This window comes from Hyperolius riggenbachi, chromosome 3, assembly GCF_040937935.1.
Source record: "Hyperolius riggenbachi isolate aHypRig1 chromosome 3, aHypRig1.pri, whole genome shotgun sequence".
NCBI lineage: Eukaryota > Metazoa > Chordata > Amphibia > Anura > Hyperoliidae > Hyperolius > Hyperolius riggenbachi.
The window spans coordinates 266,149,382-266,174,032 of NC_090648.1; the positions used below are offsets into that span (position 1 = coordinate 266,149,382).

The window sequence follows — 24,651 nt, forward strand, 5'->3', positions numbered from 1 at the left end:
ATTTTCTTTAAGAAAAATGGCCTTTGGGACCTATGACAGGAGAGTGAAAAGCAGTAATTGGCTGACACAGGCAGGAAGTGAGGCGTGAAGAGTAAAAATGTATGTCAACCTTTTCCAGCGATAATACAGAAAGGAGCTAAAGGGGGATAGCATATGGAGCTAGTTCGGCTTTGTACGCTTTGCGTAATAACTTGTCATGTTGAATTTTATCAATCTTGTCATCAAATTACTTGCAAGGAAGGACACACTTTGGTGTCAAGCAGCAAAGTGTTTTCTCTTACTAATTATAGAAACGACAGTAAAAAAAAAAAATCCATTAATGCTAAATTGACCCCATGTGTAATGCATAAATGCTTTTTTATGCCCTGAGGGAACTCGCCCCAGAGACTCAGCTGTATGGTAGATGCTAATCTTAACCTGTAGTAAGTGAAATTGTATGCTATGGAACCTGGCCATGTCCAACAGTTATAATGAAGGCTATGTAGACTGAGTGGGTGTGCACTTTGAACAGTGAGAGGCAGCTGGTGTCCCCACCTGACTTTTGATTGTAACTTGAGACATGGAATTACTTTAGTACAGAAATGTTGTCTAAATTGCGTAGAAAACATTATATAAACTAATAAAGTAAAAGCTACGTATACCTTTCATTGCCCTGCACTAACCATTTCTCACTGATTTTATTTAACCCTTTTATAAAGACACTGGGGTATGAGAAAGGTTTTATATTTCTTTGCACATTGAGCATGGACAAAGAGATCTTTTGAGCTATAGCTACAGTGCTAGCCATGAAGTCCTATGGCTACACATAATGCGGCAGTGTTTTCCCCACAAAATACACAATGCCACAAAATACAAATAATGTGGCAGCGTTTCCTTCAAAATACACATAATGCAGCAGCGTTTCACACAAAATACACATAATATGGCAGCATTTCCCTACAAAATACAACTAATATGGCAGTGTTCCCCACAAAATACACACAATTGCCATAATTTCCCCAAATAATGTACACAAAAACATATGAGGCACAGTTCCCCCATACACTATATTAGGCAGTGTTCCCTTATAAAACATATTATGACATTAACATTTCATACAGATCACCTGACAAGTCTGCAGATGTCACCACCAGTGATACAATTCAAAATGTAAAGCAGGAAGAGGAAATATTTTACAATGGGCAAACACTGACTAATCTGCATATGAATATTGTAAAAAACAACAACAAAAAACAACTATTTTATTAATTATGTTTGTTCATCACAGTTCCTCTATATAATATGCATATGTATCCATCACTCCATAGGAGTACATTCTGGTTTGGTGATTTACTGAGCATCGTGCTAGAGGTTTGGCAACTCCTGCTACATACAACCATAAAGCTGTATGTTGGCTGGACCTGCAGTGGAGATGGGGATATTAAAATAGGTAGGCCCCATAGCCCTTATTCAATTCACCTTTTCTCCTAAGTTTTCTTCTAGGTGATATTTTCACATCTTATCCTAAAATGACATTTAAGCCACCAACAAGCAAAAAAATACTCAGAATAATTTTGACAGTGTTTTTCACCGACTTTTTGGTATCTCTTCAATAGCAGAGAGCTGAAAAGTTATTTTAACCACTTCAGCCTTCAGTCATTTTTCACCTTATGCATCCGGCAATTTTCACCTCCCATTCATTCACCAATAACTTTATCACTACTTATCACAATGAATTGATCTATAGCTTTTTTTCCCAACACCAATTAGGCTTTATTAACAACAAAGCAAAAAATCAGCGCCAAGGGAATCAATAGTTCGATCTCTGCTGAGAAAGGACACAGAGTTCAAAGTCCACACATATAAAAACGAATTAAAAAGTCAGCGCAGATCGTAAGTGAATCCACTTTTTCACAATCAATCGTCTTTCACCAATGTGGTCATAAATTCCCATATCCAAGTGGTAGACCGTCACCCAAAGGATTAGAGGGAGCTTACCTACTGCTGACAACCCACGTTATAAGGTTGTATGTCTCGCATTCAGTGAAAAAAGGGACCAGGAACCACCCAGGATACAAGACTTCCAAAAATCCTTATATTAGTTCGGGTACACCGAACAGCTCACACAGCGTCTCCTCCACTTCAGGCTGCAGATACTGAGAAGGCTCTGATTTTCCGGATGGTGTACCCGAACTAATATAAGGATTTTTGAAAGTCTTGGATCCTGGGTGGTTCCTGGTCCCTTTTTCCACTGAATGCGAGACATACAACCTTATAAGCTTATTAGTAGAGATGTCCCGAACGGTTCGCCGGCAAACGGTTCCCGGCGAACTAAGGTGGTTCGCGTTCGCCTGCCAAAGGCAAACTTTCCCAAAGTTCGATTTGCCCCATAATTCTCTGTTGAGCAGAACTTTGACCCTCTACATCAGTCAGCAGGCACATTGTTGCCAATCAGACTGCACTCACTCCTGGAGCCCCACCCCCTTATAAAAGGCAAGCTCCTTGTGCCGTTTTACTCACTCGTCTGCCTACACTAATTAGTTAAGGGACAGCTGCTACACACACACTCTGCTAGGGAGAGTTTAATTAGCCTCTTGTAGGCTTACCCCTCCTCCCTCCACCCTTCTACCTATTCCCTCCTCCGGAGGGAGGAGGGTCTCATCTGCCAGGGAATTACAGTATTTCAAAAGCCAGCTTACATACCGTGGCTGGGAATTGAACCCAGGTCTCAGTGTATGGTAGGTAACTAACATATTCATTATACCACCAACACTACTAGCAGAACCTAGCCTAGCATGTACCATATATGCTCAATCCAAAAGAAAAATTAGACAAGACAAGACGAATAACATTTATATCACGCGTTCCTCCTGGCAGACTCAAAGCACCAGAGCTGCAGCCACTAGGGCACACTCTATAGGCAGTAGCAGTGTTAGGAAGACTTTCCTAAGGTCTCCTACTGAATAGTTGCTGGCTTACTGAACAGACAGAGCCGAGATTCGTACCCTGGTCTCCTGTGTCAGAGGCAGAGCCCTTAACCATTACACCATCCAGCCACTGCTTAAGGATTTGTAGCCAGGCATGGCCTTGCCTTTTGTGTTCAACAGTTGTCCAAAGAGAACTCCAGATAGCCAGGTAGATTCATCTCTCTCTCCCTCTCTCTCTCTCTCTCTCTTTCTCTTTCTCTCTCTCTCTCTCTCTCTCTCTCTCTCTCCAGTAGGGATGGTCACCGCTTTCCACGGAATTGTATTTTTGAGCATAAATGGATTAAGCATAAATGGTACATGCTAGGCTGGCTTCAGCATGTAGTGTTGGTGGTACAGTGCCACTGTACCACCAACACTACATGCTGAAGCCAGCCTAGCATGTACCATTTATGCTCAATCCATTTATGCTTAAAAATACAATTCCGCGGAAAGCGGTGACCATCCCTACTAGAGAGAGAGAGAGAGAGATGAATCTACCTGGCTATCTGGGATTCTTTGGAAAACTGTTGAACACAAAAGGCAAGGCCATGCCTGGCTACAAATCCTTATGCAGTGGCTGGATGGTGTAATGATTAAGGGCTCTGCCTCTGACACAGGAGACCAGGGTTCGAATCTCGGCTCTGTCTGTTCAGTAAGCCAGCACCTATTCAGTAGGAGACCTTGGGCAAGTCTTCCTGCTACTGCCTATAGAGCGTGCCCTAGTGGCTGCAGCTCTGGCGTTTTGAGTCCGCCAGGAGAAATGCGCGATATAAATGTTATTTGTCTTGTCTAATTTTTCTCTTGACAACTGTTGAACACAAAAGGCAAGGCCATGCCTGGCTACAAATCCGTAAAGGGATACTGTAGGGGTCGGGGGAAAATAAGTTGAACTTAACTGGGGCTTCTAATGGTCCCCCGCAGACATCCTGCGCTTGCGCAGCCGCTCACCAATGCTCCGGTCCCGCCTCCGGTTCACTTCTGCAATTTCAGACTTTAAAGTCTGAAAACCACTGCGCCTGCGTTGCCATGTTCTCACTCCCGCTGATATCACCAGGAGCGTACTGCGCAGGCCCAGTATGGTCGGTGCCTGTGCAGTACGCTCCTGGTGCCATCAGCGGGAGCGAGGACATAGCAACGCAAGCGCAGTGATTTTCAGACTTTAAAGTCTGAAATTCCAGAAGTGAACCGGAGACGGAGCATCGGTGAGCGGCTGCGTGGGCACAGGACTTCTGCGGGGGACCATTAGAAGCCTCGGGTAAGTTAAACTCATTTTCCCCTGACCCCCCTACAGTATCCCTTTAAGCAGTGACTGGATGGTGTAATGGTTAAGGGCTCTGCCTCAGACACAGGAGACCAGGGTTCGAATCTCGGCTCTGTTCAGTAAGCCAGCACCTATTCAGTAGGAGACCTTAGGCAAGTCTTCCTAACACTGCTACTGCCTATAGAGTGTGCCCTAGTGGCTGCAGCTCTGGCGCTTTGAGTCCGCCAGGAGAAAAGTGTGATATAAATGTTATTTGTCTTGTCTAATTTTTCTCTTGACAACTGTTGAACACAAAAGGCAAGGCCATGCCTGGCTACAAATCCTTAAGCAGTGGCTGGGTGGTGTAATGGTTAAGGGCTCTGCCTCAGACACAGGAGACCAGGGTTCGAATCTCGGCTCTGTTCAGTAAGCCAGCACCTATTCAGTAGGAGACCTTAGGCAAGTCTTCCTAACACTGCTACTGCCTATAGAGTGTGCCCTAGTGGCTGCAGCTCTGGCGCTTTGAGTCCGCCAGGAGAAAAGTGTGATATAAATGTTATTTGTCTTGTCTAATTTTTCTCTTGGATTGAGCATAAATGGTACATGCTAGGCTAACTTCAGCTAGTAGTGTTGGTGGTATAATGGATATGTTAATTACCTACCATACACTGAGACCTGGGTTCAATTCCCAGCCACGGTATGTAAGCTGGCTTTTGAAATACTATAATGAGATCCTCCTCCCTCCGGTAGGAGGGAGGAGGGAATAGGTAGAAGGGTGGAGGGAGGAGGGTATTAGATCTCTTGAAATATGTTTTATATTATTTTTCCAGCCAGTAGAAATTTTTCTAAATTTTTAAGTTCGCCTCCCCATTGAAGTCTTTTGCGGTTCGCAAACTTTTTCGCGGACCGAACTTTCCGCGGAGGTTCGCGAACAGGGTTTGCGAACCGAAAATCGGAGGTTAATTATTAGCTCCCTCTAATCCTTTGGGTGACAGTCTATCACTTGGATATGAGAATTTATGACCACATTGATGAAAGACGATTGATTGTGAAACAGTGGATTCACTTACGATCTGCGCTGACTTTTTAACCAATTAGGCTTTGTTTGGGTGGTACATTTTGCTAAGAATTATTTATTTTTTATGCTTTTTAAATGGGAATATTAAGAAAAACATGGAAAAAATTCACTTCTCCGCTTTCGGCCATTATAGCTTTAAAATAATACATGCTACCATACTTAAAACCTATTTTATTTGCCCCATCATTCCAGTTATTACATCATTTACATTATGTTCCTATCACAATCTATGGCACCAATATTTTATTTGGAAATAAAGGTGCATTTTTCCAGTTTTGCGTCCATCACTATTTACAAGCTTATAATTTAAAAAAATATTAGTAATATATCCTCTTTACATGCATATTAAAAATAAAGTTAAGACCCTTGGATAACTTTGGGTTTTTTTTATTGTAATTTTATTTTCTTTTTTTAGTTAATTGTGTGGGAGGTAAACAGTTAATTTTAAATGTAATTTGTGTTAATTAAAAAAAATGTATGTAGATGTAGTTTTACTATTTGACAACAAGATGGCCACAGTCATTTTTTTTCCATCCTGTAAGCGAGCGCTCTCTCTTACAAGAAGTGTAGGAGGATGTGAATTAAAAAAAAAAATTAAATTTTTTTTTTTTTTGTTCAGAAATATTGTGGCTTCTCAAGTTCTCATAGAAGACATTGGCCTTTCTAACGGGGATTTAGATCAATGAGTGGGAACTACGTTTGCAATCATTGATCTCCAGGCTAACGGAGCAGCCTTTTGGACGTCGCAGCTACATCCAAAAGGCTGAAACATAAGATGAAAAATTATCTCCTAGGTAAAAACTCAGGCGAAAAAGTGAATTGCATAAGGGCCCTGGTATCTTGTACAAATAACCTTACTCTAACCTGCTAATTTTTAGGTTTTTTTTTGTTTTGTTTTGTTTTTTACTCAAGAGATGCTTTTAAAGCATGGCTAAACTAATTTTTTTACAGACCATCGTTAGCAGTGACAGTCTGGAATGCATGCAAAGTTTCCTTTCCTTGTTTGTAAGAAACTGACTACTTTAAAAAAAATGTTGCCAAAAATACAAATAATCAGAGATTTGAGCAATGAAAAAATCTATTTAAAATTTCTGAGTTAAAGTCAGTTATTTAATAAAGTCTTATTAAAAATTAATTCATTTATCCAGGCAGATCACTTTGAATAAGAAAATGAGTTTGATGCCCTTTTTCCTCATTTTCCCAATGGCTTTAATAATGTCCTTTTTATGTGCTTATCCACACGTACTGCATGTGAGTCACATCTGTTAGCTTACCATCCACTTGGTCATCAGTAGAGAATGAAAAGCGGGTTCCTAGGCTGATAAAAATACTGCACTCCGAGGTAGGAATTCAGTTCTTAGCTTTCCCTTCTAGGTATATCCAGCCTAGCATTATACCATTTTATATTTATTGTATTTTATTGTCTACATGTTAAGTTTCTGCTGTTTTATCAGTTAAGCCAAAATAATTTAAAATATTCAAGTACAGTTTTTATAGCAAATTTGTATACAAGGTAATTTTTGTTTTCACAAACTTTGAAGGAGCCCCTATTCTTAGATTGCATCACACATCACATGCATGACTTATTTGTTGAAGTAGTGCATACAATTTTGTTGTGTAAAGTACTTTAGCCTGTAGCAGCCAATCATAAATAACCATTTTTCCCCTGAATCATTTTAAAGGAAAGGTCCAAGCAAAAACAAAAACAAAACAAAACACGAGATCTACTTACCTGGTACTTCCTTCAGCCCTGGCAGCCGATCTGTCCCTTGCTGCAGCTCCGGGGTCCCCTCTGTTGCAGATGGCGGACCTCGCCAGGTCAGTAGCATCTTCTGCCGTGTTACTGGCGAATGCACTCCCGTGGCCGGAAGTGTTCTGCGCAGACGCAGTCGTTCTGAGCCTGCGCAGAATGCTCCAAGCCACGTGAAGCTCGATCACGTGCAGCCGCGCACTCACACAGATGCAAAAGATGCCAACCTGGTGAGGTTGGCATCTGCAATGGAGGGGGCCCTGGAGCCGGGGCGAGGGACAGAACAGATGCCGGGGCGAGGGATAGAACAGATGCCGGGGCTGGAGGCTAGCCCCAGGTAAGTAGATTTTGTTACGTTTTTTTTTTTTTTTTGGCGGGGGGGGGGGGCTCAGATTTTTCCTTTAAGAATCTACTGCACCCAAGAATGTACTTTGGATTCACAGTGTTCCTGATGTGTCTCGTATCTTACAGTCCCCTTGTAAGGCACCTTTCCTGTTTTTGGCCCCATTTGCACCTAAAAACAAAAAAGCAAGCGTTTTGCATTTTTTTGCGTGTTTTTTCTCCCTTCCTGGCGCTCAACTGCGTGCTGCATTTTTATAAAAAGCTCTTTTCTAAGCGCTTTTGAAATTCTCTCCCTGACGCAAATCAGGAAGTGAACTCTTTGACCGGGAAAAGAATAATTACAATATATTTATTCTTAACAACGTGAATGCAATCGCTGCACAAAGCGATTTTGTGAGCGTTGCATTTTTCCTAAACCTTCCATTATAGCAAAAATACCTCAAAAAAGGTACAGGCACCGCTTTGCTGAGCGAATCGGAAACACACCGCTCAGCTGTGAACTCTCTCATAGGAAATCATTGCACAAGCGTTTTGTGGGCGATTTTAAAAATCGCCTGAACTTGAAAAAAGGCGGAAAATGCCCCTAGTGTGAACGGGCCCTTAGTGTTCTTTCCAAAAAGGTTGGGACACCTTTGAATAATAATTTAGCTGTATATTTTATTTTGAAAACTACTAAAAAAAAAAAAGGCCTGCTTGTTAAATAACGAGTGCTAGACCAATGGGTTAGACTAAAAAAAAAAATAGCCTGGTCACTAGGGGGTGTAAACCTGTGGTCCTCAAGTGGTGAAGTGGCTATCATGCAGTTATGTTGATGAAGCACTTAAAGAAAATAGCTAAATCTCCAGACTGGGTTGACAAATCCGAAATGCTAATTGTTGATTGCATGCACATGTGTGTTAATACCAGAGTAACACTGATTTCCTTTGTTTTATTGTATATTATGTGGTATATGAAGGCCTTAAGAGGACTGGTAAAACTATTGCATATTTTCAGTTGCTGCTGTGTTCTTTTTTTTTTTTTTTTTTTTTTTTTTTTTTTTTACTCGTTTGTAGTAGTCTGAAGCCATTTAGCTGTTTGTCATACACCTCCGCATACCGAGGCTGCCACTTCTGGAGGTGAGCGAAAAAAGCTCACGTGAAACCGCTCACAATGTACGGTACTTCAATAAATTAATGTTTTGTTATATTTAGGTGTTTATTTTTGCAGAGATGTCTTTATAGTTTTATTTGCAAAGACATGTGACTACACACCAATCAGACATCACATTAACTTAATATTTGAATACTGCTGAATAAAAAAAATACATTTTAAGGTCAAATTACCACTTGATACTCTGCAGAGCTTGTAATTTCCAGTTAGTAATTTGTCACTGTTGATAGAGAGGTAACCATTTAAAACAATTTGCTAGTGCTAACAGTTAATTATTTTTAACTTCTACTCAGCATGTCTACCGGTCTTTCAAGACTAGTGACAGGAAATCTATTGCAACACATTGCCTGCTCTCAAGCTAGACAATAATGCACGCTATTATATGGACTGACATAGGCTACTTCCGAATGGTATAATAAAGCTGAAAAAAACCTAAGTTAGATGCGTTTTTCGTTTCAAAAGGTTTTTATTGTTTTCACAATTGCAAGATGCATTTTGGTGTTTCCATCCAACATACATCAGACCATGCATAGTCAGGGAATGGAACAGTAACTGATGACTTTAAAGTCACCAACTTAACCACACTTGTGCTTTATAATGATTTAGCTTACAATACTGTCAAAAGTGCTTAATTTTGGTTATACCAAATATGGTGAAACTTTTGAGGCACACTTGTTTTCTTACAAGATACCTTTAGAAGTAATAACAAAAGAAATGCACCCTTTCTATTCTCTGACCCCAATTTAACTTTTCTTCTCCCTCCAAGAATATTCAGCCATTGCAACATTATTAGATTTGTCTTCAGAAAGTGATATTGGTGCTAAGAGAATCGTTTGGCCAGGAAAAGGCCTTCACTTTGCCCAAACTGTGGAGTTTGGGTAATCAGCGAGAACCCAACCTGATACAGGTCTCTAGTTTCTGTTCACCAGTTGTTATTTTTTTGGATACTTTTGGCAATTGCTAACTACTGCATGCTGGGAATTCCCCCACTAGACCTGCCATTTTAAAGATCTGTCTACTGCTCACAACTTTGCCTTTTATAGAGTTTTTCAGATTTTTACACGTAACCACTTCACATGCCTCCAACACATCACCATCAACTGATTTATCTCTTGTTGCTTAGAAGAGGAACTGCAACCAAGTATTGAACTTCATCCCAATCAGTAGCTGATACCTCATTTCCCATGAGAAATCTTTACCTTTTCTCAAATAGATCATCAGGGGACTCTGTATGGCGAATATTGTGGTAAAACCCTCCCATACTGTGATTTAAAGAGGAACTCCAGTGAAAATAATGTAGTAAAAAAAGTGCTTCATTTTTTACCATAATTATGTATAAATGATTTAGTCAGTGTTTGCTCATTGTAAAATCTTTCCTCTCCCAGATTCACATTCTGACATTTATTACATGGAGACATTGTTACTGTGGGCAGGTTATTTAGCTGTTTCTAGCTGCTCTGGCTGTTAGACAGCTAATAACAGCTGTTTCCTGTCTCTGAACATTGTTACATTGTGGCTGTTTGCCAGCAGTACCGCGGTCTTCAGAGGTTCTTGTGGGAGGGATTTCAGCACAAAATCAGTCACACAGCGCCCCCTGATGGTCTGTTTGTGAAAATCATTGTCTTTCTCATGTAAAATGGGGTATCAGCTACTGATTGGGAAAAAGTTCAATTCTTGGTTGGAGTTTCTCTTTAAGCACCTAGGTCCTGACAGTTTCCTCTCTGTGAGCCTTGTTGCACTGTGTGAAATAACAGCTGTTTCCAACTGCCAAGAAACCAGTATTTCCCTCTGTACATATGTATATCTATTAACAAAAAACAATTTTTCAGCCTATCGCATTGTTAAGGGTGGAGGTAAAATTGCAGCGCTGGAGGTGAGTGAGAGCAGGGGCTGCTGCTGGCATTCTGGCGGCATGATTTTTTCCTGATTTTTTTTTTTTTTTTTTTTTTTTTTTTTGGGTCTGAAACCTTTTAAAATGACCCTAAAATCTGGAAATAATCATACCGCCATGGATGGGTTAAGGAAAAGCTATATAGTAGTATATAATTAGAGATTACATTCATGAAACCTGCATACCAACATGATGATTTGTTTCAGTGAATAACCAGCTAAATTAATATGCAGATTCGTTTACCTACAACAGTCAATCTTAGCCCATATATCTTCCAAGCCTCTCTTGTAGTACTTTCAGGTGATGGATGACATTATTGATCAGTAGGTGAAGTCACTTCCACTTTGCCTTTTGGCATGATTGATTGTTATTTGACATGCCATGCCAGCGCTGCGTAATATGTTGGCGCTTTATAAATACAACAAATAAATGCCACTGAAATGTGATTCTGAGTTTTTTCAAAAGTAACATTTCCATGTATACTTCTCATTTTATTGTATGCTGTTTTAATCTCCTTGTTTGTTGAAATGTTGCTTTAACTTTTTTTTTTTTCTTTTTTACAAGGCTGGATTATGTTCTGTCTAGGGTTGGTGTGTGTTATCAGAATAAATTAAGGAAACATGGTTGCCATGGAAGTATTTGTAAGCATGGCTTATATAAAAATATGGATGATAGACTACAACATCATGTTTCTGTGCAATCAGTCGTCAAGTGTCTTATACTAACATTTGTTCGCTGATCAGATGTAATGAGTGCTATTTCTGAAAACGTTCTGTATGAACGTTAAGGAAGTATGTGTCTAGTAAGCAAACAGCCTGGAAGCTGCCATCTGTTGTTATGCTTCTTCTGAAAGATTCTGTTGGCACACACATTGTGCAGGAGTACCCCTACTTGTTATACAATTTTGTGACTCCATCTGATGGTATTTAGAGATGCTATCTTTTTGTTAAGCAATATTAAGACGAGTCATTCTCCAAAATGTTAATCGTGGTCCGTGGGGAAATCTGCGCTGTCTAGTAGTTTTGATTACCAGTATGACCAAGTCTAAAAATCTTGTTTTGTAATTTAAATAACAAATTTAGAAATAATTTTGTAACCTGGGGTGGGGAGAATAATGGTGTTTAACGTGTACCCAAGGTGATGTGTGACATGAGATAAACGTGTACAGTGCAAAATATGTAAATAACCAGGCTGTTTTACAGTGCAAAATATGTAAATAGCCAGGCTGTTTTACTTGTGTTTTGCTGCCTGAAAGAGTTAATTTTTATGCCTGAAAGAGTTAATTTTGATGTGTGGAAGTGACCGCTTCTGTCTTGTCAGTACCTTTGGTAAACATCACTTCATTTCCTGGCAGATTACAACTTCTGAAAGCAGGACATTAAAAAAAGGTCAATAGTGCATGTATTTTAACTCTGGGACACTTCATAGACTATCACTGAAGAGGCAATAAAATCGCGTCGTGCTCCATTTTCACAGTTGCAGCTTGTTTCCCATTTAGTTTAGGCTTACATCAACTTTACTACACCTTCACCTGCAACATCACAATAACTTGATTGGCATTCGCAAGAACAGATATTCACCCTGTTGCCAGAGAAAAGACAGCTAAAGAAACACTGCAAGCAGCATCCACTAAACACTACACTGAATGCAGAACACTTTCATATTACCTTGTCTTTTTTTTATTTACCTGGCATTCTTCCGATGTTCCCCTAATGATGAGAATGAAAGGGAAATGTTGCCATTTATTGCGTGTGTGAACCCAGCCTACCACACATTGTTACACACATTGTGGTGTTGTCCCAGTATTGCTGTATGGTAAGCCTCTGCTGTAATGTGCAGATCAGTGTTGCATTAAGCTCTAGCAATCCAGTTCCGAGTACAGTGTGCTCCCATGTCCACAGGAATGTGCTGCAGTACACTGCATGTGTGAAGTAATGATATCAATGCTTATGTCTTCTAGGTACTACAGTGCAACCATTCTGCAGATGTCAGGCGTGGATGATGACAAGCTTGCTATTTGGCTTTCAGCTATTACAGCATTTACGAACTTCAGCTTCACACTTGTTGGTGTTTGGCTTGTAGAGAAAGTTGGAAGAAGAAAGCTCACACTTGGAAGTCTAACAGGTTTGTGCAGCGTGTCACATTTGGGAGCAATACACGGGTTCCCGACTGCCTGTCCGCTATATCCTCTTTCATGTCCTCTCTCTTCTTAAAACTTAATATGAATAAAACTGAACTAATAGTCTTTCCACCATCCCTGTCCACCTCTTTGCCTGATATTACAATAAATGTTAGCAACACGTCTAACTTCAGTTCCCAAAGCACGGTGCTTAGGGGTAATATTTGATTCTTCTCTCTCATATTTTCCTCACATTAACTCCCTAACCAGCTCCTGTCATCTCCAACTAAAAAGCATAGCACGTATCCGACCTTTTCTCTCTCATGACACAACCAAAATGTTAGTACATGCACTTATTATATCTCGATTGGACTATTGCAATATATTGCTTGGTGGACCTCTAACTAACTGACTAGCACCGCTCTATTCTGTACTGAACTCTGCTGCTCGACTCATTCATCTCTCCTCTAGCTCTTCCTCTGCTGCTCCTCTCTGTCAAGCTTTTCACTGGCTACCAATTAACCAGATGATTCAGTTCAAACTCTTAACCCTAACCTACAAAGGTCTCCACAATCTCTCTCCCCTGTACATCTCCTCACTAGTCTCCAGATACCAACCCAACCGCAATCTCAGATCTGCACACAAGCTTCTTTTAGCCTTTTCTACAATTACCTCCTCACATTCACGTGTACAAGACTTCTCATGTGTCTCACCCCTCCTCTGGAATGCCCTTCCACAGCACATCCGCCACTCTCCCACCTTTGAAATCTTTAAACGCTCTCTCAAAACCCACCTTTTCCGACAAGCATATTCTGTAGCATAGGACATGCACCCACTAAATAACCTAATTATGCACTGCCTGTACATATACTGTATACTTCCCCCACCTCTTGTTTTATTAATTGAATTGCTTGCACTCTTAGACATTTATACATTTTAGTCATCATGTTAAATTTGCTATTGTAATCAGCAGTTCTGTATTTTGTATCAGTGTTCATATTTTCTGTATATCATTGTCTGTATTATTATGTATCCCTTGTTTGTTTTCTTACATTGTACAATGCCACGGAATATGTTGGCGCTTTATAAATAAATAATAATAATAATAATAATGTAGAACACCTTGCATGGCAATCCAGTATCAGAAATAATTAAAAAATAGAATGTAAGTTCTGTTCTTCCTAGAGCCACACGCCAGCTTCAGTTTTTCTTGTTGACTCAGCCATTACACTGGAAAAGAGAACACTTGCTGAGCGTTTACAGAATACGCATCATGTTAGCCGTCATTTTTACTTGCCGTCAAATATGTTTTAACACCGTGCGTGCTCCAATATGTTGCATCACCTATACATTTTAGGCCATTTATGGCCAGCCAAGGATCCTTCATGTTTCAGCTTTCACTGATCTAATGCTTGTCATTGAGGTAAGCAAGCATGTGATCATTGCTACAGGCAGGACCTTGCTCTTAGATGCAACGAGCTGTTCACGTTTTTGGCTGTGGTCTCACTAAGTATTTGATATTTGTATGTATAGTTGGGTGTCCTAGTTGAGTTCCCTTGTTGCAAATCTAGAAGTCTTAAGGTAGGTATAAAAGCAAATGTAAACTTGGCAGAGAAAGCCCTGACCACTGCCCATGCTAAGAATCTAGTGTGTATGTACTCCTTCCTGTTGTATTGCTAAAATATGCAGTCTTGAATCATCTCAGCTAAGCGCATTGCTCCCTCCCTTTCCCCACCTGCTGGAAGCCACTCTGTCATGTGCCACACTGTCGTCCCTCCTACCATCCCTCCTCCTTTAACAAACCAGACATAAGGTTGCTTGCATGAGTAAAATTATAACAAAACTTGTTGAACCAGCAGCATTGCAGATAAACCTAAATACATGAAGCTATAACTCTTCATGTGTTGATATTGTACATGTACATGTACATGACATGCTCATCAGCACTGAACAAGTCAACTGGGTTAGTAGGTGCATACTGCCTTGCGAGTCTTGTTGTTTTTCGTATGACTCTGACACTTGGAGGAACATCGAAGTCACGTGAAACGCAATGTGACTCTCAAGCCACCTTGCTGAGCAGCAGCAGTCGTGAGTATTCAGGCATTTCGAATTGGCTATGCTGAATTCAAACACCAAAACTAGTCATATGTCTGTGTACAATATCAATACATGAAGAGTCATAGCTCCATCTATTTAAAGCGGACCCAAATGAAACATTTTTTTTATTCAAAACATTTAGTTGCACAATTCTGACACATACAAAGATAAAAAAAAACACTCATTCAAGCCTATGAGCATTTGTGCATGCTTTTCACCCTTCTCTTCTCATAACTAGGGTTATAGAGGTGGCAGCCATTACTTCTGAGCTTAGTAGGAGGTTTTAGATCATGGGTGTGTTTGTCATCAGCCACCCTCAATCACTGGGGCGTCTATGTGAAGTCTCACACAAGCTGAGACTTCACATAGACGATGTCCCCTGTGACATCATCAGTAGCAGCCTGTATTTTGTTTTTTATCACCTCCACCAGTCTGACAGATTCTGTCCTGGCAATATGAAAGGAAGGGAGGGGTTCCTCCAATAAATGTAAACTATTCTATATTTGTCATCATGCAGCTGAAAAAAAGCTTCTATTTATTATTATAAGTTAGAAAATAGATTTTATTTCTGAAATCTTGTATTTTTAATTGAGTCCACTTTAAGTTTATCTCTACTGCTGTTGGTTGATCAAGAATGTTATATTATAAATTTACTCATGGAAGCAACCTTATGCCTGGTTTATGAAAGCTTAGCTTTTGCATTTGACAATCCGTGCAGAAGTGTTTGTACTCCCCTTTCTACAATGCAATCATATTATGGCTGCAGTGCTATCATGCTCTGGCCTTGTCCATCATAATGATCTCCTTCCTCTTGAGAAAACCGGTGAGGGAATACATCAGCCTACGCCAGTGCAGCTGTGTATCCTACTGTGCATGCAGCAATAATATTTCTGGCATTGAGGTGACATTTCTTATTTATATACACTGTGCTGAGACAACAGGGAGGTTTTTTTGCTAGTATTATTTGTATAAGCAGAGCTCCAAGCAAACTACGTAATACAAGTGAAATTTCTCATCTTTGAAAAAAACGTAGCTTTTGTCCAGGCAGTGCTTTAAAGATAACCCGAGGTGAGTTCTAAGAATCCTAAGCGGTGACCTAGAGCCTAGGTTCTCAACATGCGGTACGCGTACCCCAAGGGGTACTTCTGATGGTTCCAGGGGGTACTCATGTTTGATATACTTAACCAAGTATAACAAATTTAGAGTTTTAGAAAATGATAAATCTTACATAAACAACACCAAATTCGTATTTTAGCTAATTAAAAGCAACAGTAAATGCTTGGAAATTGTTTAGAACCAATTATTATGTACTACGTTTAAATATTTATTTGTCAAGGGGTACTTGTGATAAGGTTTACCATGCTAGGGGGTACTTGGCGAGTACAAGCTTTTAAAAGGGGTACATACCAATAAAATGTTGAGAAACACTGACCTAGAGGAGGCAGGGGAGCGGTGAGATTGATAGGCAGAGGTAAACAGCGTATGATTTATGGGGGGTAGAGCAGAGCGCAGGGGGGCCCTGGAGGGACGCTGTATAGCAACAGAGGCTGGGCAGTATACGTAGACCCAGCCTGTCTGCTATTAGAATTCTTAGAACCCACCTTGGGTTCTCTTTAAAGAACTCAAGATAAATATAAAAAAAAAATCTTCAATCCAGTTGCATATACATTTAAAATTTTATATACACTCACCTAAAGGATTATTAGGAACACCTATTCAATTTCTCATTATCTAACCAACCAATCACATGGCCGTTGCTTCAATGCATTTAAGGGTGTGGTCCTGGTCAAGACAATCTCCTGAACTCCAAACTGAATGTTAGAATGGGAAAGAAAGGTGATGTATTTTAAGGTGATGCAGTTTTGAGCGTGGCATGGTTGTTGGTGCCAGATGGGCTGGTCTGAGTATTTCACAATCTGCTCAGTTACTGGGATTTTCACGCACAACCATTTCTAGGGATTACAAAAATCCAGTCGTGTGGCAGTCCTGTGGGTGAAAATGCCTTGTTGATGATAGAGGTCAGAGGAGAATGGGGTGACTGATTCAAGCTGATAGAAGAGCAATGTTGACTGAAATAACCACTCGTTACAACCGAGATATGCAGCAAAGCATTTGTGAATCCACATCACGCACAACTTTGAGGCAGATGGGCTACAACAGCAGAAGACCCCACCGGGTACCACTCCTCTCCCGTACAAATAGGAAAAAGAGGCTACAATTTGCACGAGCTCACCAAAATTGGACAGTTGAAGACTGGAAAAATGTTGCCTGGTCTGATGAGTCTTGATAGTCAGAATTTGGCATAAACAAAATGAGAACATGGATCCATTATGCATTGTTAACACTGTGCAGGCTGGTGGTGGTGGTGTAATGGTGTGGGAGATGTTTTCTTAGCACACTTTAGGCCCCTTTGTGCCAATTGGGCATTGTTTAAATGCCACGGGCTACCTGAGCATTGTTTCTGACCATGTCCATCGCTTCATGACCACCATGTACCCATCCTCTGATGGCTACTTCCAGCAGGATAATGCACCATGTCACAAAGCTTGAATCATTTCAAATTGGTTTCTTGAACATGAAAATGAGTTCACTGTACTAAAATGGCCCCCACAGTCACCAGATCTCAACCCACTAGAGCATCTTTTTGTATTTGATGGAACGGGAGCTTCGTGCCCTGGATGTGCATCCTACAAATCTCCATCAACTGCAAGATGCTATCCTATCAACATTTCTAAAGAATGCTTTCAGCACCTTGTTGAATCAATGCCATGTAGAATTAAGGCAGTTCTGAAAGCGAAAGGGGGTCAAACACCGTATTAGTATGGTGTTCCTAATAATCCTTTAGGTGAGTTTACGTCTGGTATGCATGCTTGAATCTGTTTTCATATTTAGCCTCTTGTAATACAGGTACAGTAGTGCTCAGACTGGGTAAGAAAGTGTTATGCTAGGTACACACGCTACAATTTTCTGAAAAATTTACTGTCAGATCAGCTATTAACAGGTCCGATCTGATTTCCGATTGGTTTTCCATAAAAGTGAATGGAAAATTAATCGGAAATGATATCGGACCTGTTGGAAATAGTTGACCTGACAATAAATCTGCCAGAAAATTGTATCGTGTGTATCTAGCAATGTAGTATTGCTGCCAGTCATACTGGGAAACCGCTCACTCCATAAGAGACCACTGTGATGGGGCAACTTACACACACATGCTCCTGCATGTGATAGGCATACATGCACTTCCACACTGCTGCAACTTAGAGATATCTTAAAAGGAACTCATGGTAAGAGACTTTATGAAGGGTTAGGAGTGCAGGTGTCGTCAGATTTCCTAAAGTCTGCTTCCTGTGACAGCTCCTGGCTCCAGTGCAGGGATCCTGTACACCAATCACAGCTGTGAGCTTTACATCTGGCTGCCTACTTGCATTAGAATGAATGAGCTGAAATGGAGATTGCAGCTGTGATCTGTGTCGGACTACAGAATGCCAGACACCTAACAACTGACCTCAAGTAGTGCAAACAAATGACATTGAGAGACAAGTAACATTACTAGCACTGCCATAGAGGAGGCGAGTATATATTTAGAACTGCTGTCATGGTTTTAAAAAAATAGATTTACTGATTTCAGTAGCATATAACCTATCAGCTGGCTTCAGACTGACATACAAAGGTTATTATAAACACAAGTAAATGAATCAATTTTTACTCTTGTACTGTTACTCATGTAATTAGTAGAATTGCATTGCTGACTACATTTAAATATTTTAGGTACAACACTGGCACTGATTGTACTCGCTTTAGGCTTTCTGTTATCTGCTCAAGTGTCACCACCAGTTACTGTCACTCCAACAAACCCAGCAAGTCAAAATTCTAGTTGCACAAAATATAGGTAAGTAGACTTTTGTGACACTGTATTGCTAAACATTATTTTCTTTTTAAAACTATTGGTCATAGAAAGAGGTACCGTATGTTGTAAGATAATTCCACACACCAGACAGGAGTGGCTACACTTAATTTATTGTGCTGGTACATCAACAGATGTGACACCCATGAAAAATGGGTGTCTGAACAGAAGTTGCAGTGAAAGTTGTTCGTTTCAGAATATCTTGATATTTGAAGCCTTCAATGCATGCTATGTTTATTCATTTGTCCGAAATCTAAAGGGTGTAGAGGAGTTCTTTGTCATCACTGGTCTTCTCAGAGATCCATCAGGACAGATGTCTTGAGTTCAATTACTTATTTTTCTGTGGGAGCTTAAAAGGAAGTTCCAACATGGTGCTGCTTTCACATCCAGCAGTGCTTGTGCATCTACTGGACCCTGAGTAGCATGTGTAGTGAGTGTTCCAAAACTACCACACAATTTCATCTGTAAAGTTTGCTTCTGGCGACAAATGTGTATGCTCTCTTGTCCTTTACGTGCATGTTAATACCACCTTAAAGGGAAGCTTAACCGCTTGAGGACCACAGGCTTACACCCCCCTAGTGACCAGGCGATTTTTTACAATTCCGTGCTCTGCAGCTATAACAGTTTACTACTCGTCCATTCAAATTAGCACACAAATGAATTTTGCCTCCTTTTCTTGCCAACAACAGAGATTTCTCTTGGCGGCATTTGATTACTGCTGCCCTGTCTTTTTTTTTTAATTTAAACATTTTTTTTTATTTAAAATGAATATTTTATTAAATTTTGCTTTTTAAAAAAAATGTCTTCACCTTCCTCCCACCTCCCCCCCCCCCCCCCGATCCAATCACTGATCGCCTCTCATATTCAACTCCAGGACCATCACCACACTGCAGGATGTAAGCTCAATTACTTTATTTTCAACATGACAGCAACGACAGATGCTGTTTCGGCCTTACAAGGCCTTTATCAAGTTGCAAAGGTCATTTGCAACTTGATAAAGGCCTTGTAAGGCCGAAACAGCGTCTGTCATTGCTGTCATGTTGAGAATAAAGTAATTGAGCTTACATCCTGCAGTGTGGTGCCGGTCCTGGAGTTGAATATAGTGGTGACCCCTTGGATACTGGGGTGAGACCTAGGCACACCTTGGATTGCTTAATTGGTGCTCCTGACCACTTTGGTGACTAGCTGATCGCCTCTCATAGGCATCAGTCTATGAGAGGCGCTCACACTGTGAGCCACTCGAGGGGACAACTTTGTCACTAAGCTGTAATGCAACAGGAATACAAAAATGCACATTCCTTCAAAAATTGCTCTGAAAATCACATTGTGAAATCACAAGCAATCAGTGATTGCGTTTTGTGGTTTAAACTAAGCCTTAGGCTCCCTGCACACTGCAAATCCGATTTGCAATTCCGATTTTGATTCTGACTCTGATTTGCAATTCTGATTTTCCCTGAATGCTATCAACAGAAAAACACAGAAAAAAACGCAGCATGTAGTAACGATAAAAAATCAGAATCGCATGTAAAAAACTATTAAAAATCGGAACCGCATGCAATGTGCAGGGAGCCCAAGTGTTGTCATACTATAGTTAGAGCATCTGATCTTTTCTGGTTGAACTTGATGAACGTATGTCTTTTTTTCAACTTAAATAACTACGTAACTATGATCTGCATACTAGCTTTGCATCTGAGTCTTGAAGTAGTAGAAGCACATGGTCAGTGGGGCAGCCCGGTAATCGTACTTCTTTAAAAATAAATAAAAATGATCAGAATCAAGTTTATTTCGGCATAGGTCTTGCTACGGGGGTTACATTGAGTTAATGGCTAGGTGTTCTTTTCTCTTTTATTTAGTCCAGAACTTGCACTTGTTCAATAATCTTTTTCTCATTTTGCTAATGAGTGGAGAATTGAATGAGATTTAATAAGAGTATCAACATAACTTACTTTGTACTGCTGTTATAAGCTGCTGTAATTAGGATTAGAAGCACTTGCGTTCACAAGTTGAGCATTTAAACAACTCTGGGTATACTCACGGAAAAAAAATGCACACAACAGACGTAAGGTAGCCATACACTGGTCGATTTGCCAACAGATTCGACCAACAGATAGATCCCTCTCTGATCGAATCTGATCAGAGAGGGATCGTATGGCTACCTTTACTGCAAACAGATTGTGAACCGATTTCAGCCTGAAACCGTTCACAATCTGTGGTGCTGGTGGTGCTGCCGCCGCTCCCCCCACCCCCCTCCCGCCACATACATTACCTGCTCCGCCAGCGCAACTGCCCCCGGTCACCGCTGCTCCGTCTCCGCTCTGGTCTCCAGGTCCGGCATGCTTTACTTCTTCCTGCCCGGCAGGAAGTTTAAACAGTAGAGCGCCCTCTACTGTTTAAACTACCTGCCGGGCTAGAAGAAGTGAAGCATGCCGGACCCGGAGACCAGACCAGCGCGGAGACGGAGCAGCGGTGACTGGGGGAGCAGGTAATGTATGCGGGCTCTATTGCGTCGGTCGTCGGGTACTCAAACGCCGGTAGCGACGCGCTCCCTACCCGCGGGCGATCGATTGTTATTTTCCGCACAGAGCGATCGACGGGATCGGACAAAATGGATCGAAATAAGGCGTGTTGCAGGAACGATGTGACAGCAGATTCGATCCCAGTGATCGAATCTGCTGTCGATCTGGCGGGAATCGGCCTAGTGTATGGCCAGCTTTAGAATATGTTCTCTCACTAATGCCAAATAATATAAATGTACAGTAAGTACTATAATGTGGTCATTGAAATGGGGTTATACACCAGAAACTAAATATTTACTACTTTTAGGTACATAAAAGAACATTTGAAAGCATTTCTTGTGTGTTAAAAAGGTTTGGGCCCATTTCCACCAGGGCTGAATCCTGCAAGACGCATGAAGGCTAGTGGAAGTCAGGCCTTACTTTCACTGCAGAGAGCAGTACAAAATAGCTGATCTCTGGCTCATTGGCAAATGTAATCATTGCCGGCTGAAGCTTTCTGTTTGCTCTCTTCACTCTGCCCCCCCCCCTTCTTTTATTGCTGCTGTGACTCGTGTCTATTCAGCTAAGGGAGGGAGCAGAATCAAGAGACAGGCAGAGAGCTGTGCAGCCAGCAATGATTACATTTGCTGATGAGCCAGAGATAAGCTATCTTGTACTGCTCTCTGCAGTGAAAGTAAATGTTTTTACACACAGGCAATGCTTGGAAATGCTTTCAAATATTTAAAGTACCTAAAAGTAGTAACTGAAATTTTAGTTTTGGGAATATAATCTCTCATTAAAGAGGAACTTGGGCCTAAACAAATATACTGTCATTAAGTTACATTAGTTATGTTAATTAAAATAGGTAATATAATATCTTACCCACCCTGTTTTAAAAGAACAGGTAAAGGTTTGTGATTGTATGAGGGCAGCCATCTTTTTGATTGAAAGGGGGTGACAGGGAGCATGAGACACAGTTCCAACTGTCCTGTGTCCTGATCACCCCTCCCAGCTGCTATGCAACGAGAACAGCACCATCAGAAATCCCATCATGCTTTGCACAGCATCAGGAGAAAAATGCCCGGGCAGTTTTCTTTGATGGGGCGGAGCTTAGCTTCTAAGCAGCTTAAAATTAGGCTTGAGTATGAAAAACAAAGTTCTGATACTGTGAACCTGTTAAACACCAAGCCTTTTCAGTGCTGCCGAGTAGATTTTTAGACTGGAGGTTCACTTTAAGGAGCTGAGGTGAAAACTGTTTTCCACTGATATATTTTTGTCTCCAATATCAAAGGTGGTAGTCATGTTATTAAAAGATGACATTTAACAACTATAGAAAGCTATTCTGGGTCCTGTGAAAATTGCTTACTTGCTCCTGATGCCTGAACATTGAAAATTTGAGCACTTCTGTTGTAATATGATAACCAACAAATACCCCAATTTTTTTTCCAGCTTTTGCAATGGATGTATGCTAGATCCTGACTGTGGATTTTGCTATAAGATTAATGGATCGAGTATTATTGAATCATCGTGTATCCCAGTTGATCCAAAAAGTACAGAACACTCTGCATGGGGAAGGTAACTTATTAATTTATGCTTTATTGCAGCATTTTGGATTTGATGTTAGGGCTGAAAAGCTTTTGCGTGGCAAAATTCATACCAAAAACTTGACACCTAGTATTTTGGTACTGCTCCTTGCCTTCTTCTAGTACAGCTCCCACCAGGACCTTTGAACTGATTTGAAAGCTAAAGCCGCATGCACTCTCTTGGATGAGATGATTGTTCTGGGATGTCCTGGCTGAAAATCTGGCATATGTAAAGCTGCCACTATTTATGCTGCTTGTAGAGAGCTATAGAACTATATAAAACGTAACTTGTAATAAACAATTAAAACTTCAAGTACGTGGCTTGTATATATGGCTGTGAGGCTATGCTACATTGATAAAAATGATAATATGAATGTATTTTAACTGTATAGAGAAAAGAAAGCAGAACCCATCTGCACCCAAGTCTCACTTCAATGAGTCATAGACACCAGGGGTATATATAAATAAAAATACCATTTATTAATACATTTAAAAGAGTTGATATTAGTCATACAATTTTAGGTGATCTGAGTGTCTGGGCAGCTGAGGGAAAAAGATGTCATTATACAGCAGCAAGTATACAGCAATAGAACATGATTCAAAACAAGGAAATTAGCAATGCACCCCAGATATTGGAGGATAACCCATATGGCTAAAGAGTCCTTGATGTAAGGAAGCTAAGATGCAAGTAAATATAATTGCAGCAATCGGTTAGCACAGAGTTCCTGACCAGAAGCAGGAAACTGATGATACTGTAAAGTTCCTGTCCACAAGCGGGCAACTGGTTGTACATAGAATTCCTGTCCACTAGCAGGCAGTTGATGGTTTTGGAGGATCAAGGATTGCCTATAGCCCGTGATGGAGCCCAAATTTATGGTGAGTTAGCATCATGGCAACAAAGGTTCAGCTCAGAGTTCCTGTCCAGAAGCAGGCAACTGTATATCAAAAGGATCTCAAGATGTAAAAATGAAGCACTGTGTCCTGGAAAAGCAGTATTGTGGCAATAAAAAGGCAATCCAGAGTTCCTGTCCAGAAGCAGGAAACTGAAGTAGATAATATAGTTGGTTTGGATAATTCAACAGTATCCACCATTAATGTACAGTGGCACATATCGTATTCATTGCATCATGTAGACAGAATAAGGCATCCAAGGGATCAATAATAGCTCAATATGAGTAGTTTGTAAAGGTCCCAATGTGAGGCAATAAATTGGGCCTCAACACATATGATGAGAGAAGTTTATGGTGCTATTGCAAGCTTACATGTCCTTGTGTAGATGCCGAGTGCCAACCTCCATAAGGGATCGTGAGTAGTGCTGCAGTAGAGGCATCCCCAAGCCGCCCAGACCTTGTCTACCGGTTTCGCCGAAAGATTCGGCTCAGGACACAGACCGCCAAGTGTGTATGTCAGGAGCGGTCTCCATATGCCTTAAATGGTGTTTACGTCGAGGAGGCCCAAGCCGCGTGACTTCCGTGGGCGCGGCTTCTGCGCTCCAGCGTGGTCCGGCCAGATTTTTATTTATATATAACCCTGGTGTCTATGACTCATTGAAGTGAGACTTGGGTGCAGATGGGTTCTGCTTTCTTTTCTCTGTTTTCTTTAACCCAGTCACTCTGAGTCAAATTTATAGGTGTCAATTACATATATATGTAGGAGTGGTTTTGGTGTTGGATGAATCACATATACACACATATTTTAACTGTATGCTTTGCACATTTTGCACTACTGCACTGTGATTGTCCTCTGATGAAGCCTCCAGTAGTTATGGGAGTGAAACATGTCAGGCTAGGTTGAGGGTGGTGTTGTGTATGAATATGCATTCATTTTTATGTGATTTAAAGGGGTAGACATCCTGCCAATACTGAGGCTGTATCAATCCTAATGGGGTGCTCTTACATATTTTTACCTCCTATGTCACATGTTAAGTAAACCATATAGAAAGTTTTAATTGTTTATTAAAAGTTACGTTTTATATAGTTCTATAGCTCTCTACAACAAGCATACATAGTGTTTGGTATGTTTTCAGCATAGTGTTTAGAATATGCACAGCTGTTGCCT

The 24,651-nt window shown here is 40.7% G+C and overlaps 1 protein-coding gene across 1 annotated transcript in view; it reads left to right on the top strand.

Annotated features, from left to right (window-relative positions):
* Positions 1 to 24,651, top strand: part of SLC2A13 (solute carrier family 2 member 13) — a 193,104-nt gene that overhangs the window by 149,526 nt on the left and 18,927 nt on the right. The window contains exons 5-7 of the mRNA XM_068276293.1: positions 12,356 to 12,519; positions 18,380 to 18,500; positions 22,460 to 22,585. Coding sequence (XP_068132394.1) covers positions 12,356 to 12,519; positions 18,380 to 18,500; positions 22,460 to 22,585 — 411 coding nt within the window. The remainder of the gene's footprint in view (positions 1 to 12,355; positions 12,520 to 18,379; positions 18,501 to 22,459; positions 22,586 to 24,651) is intronic.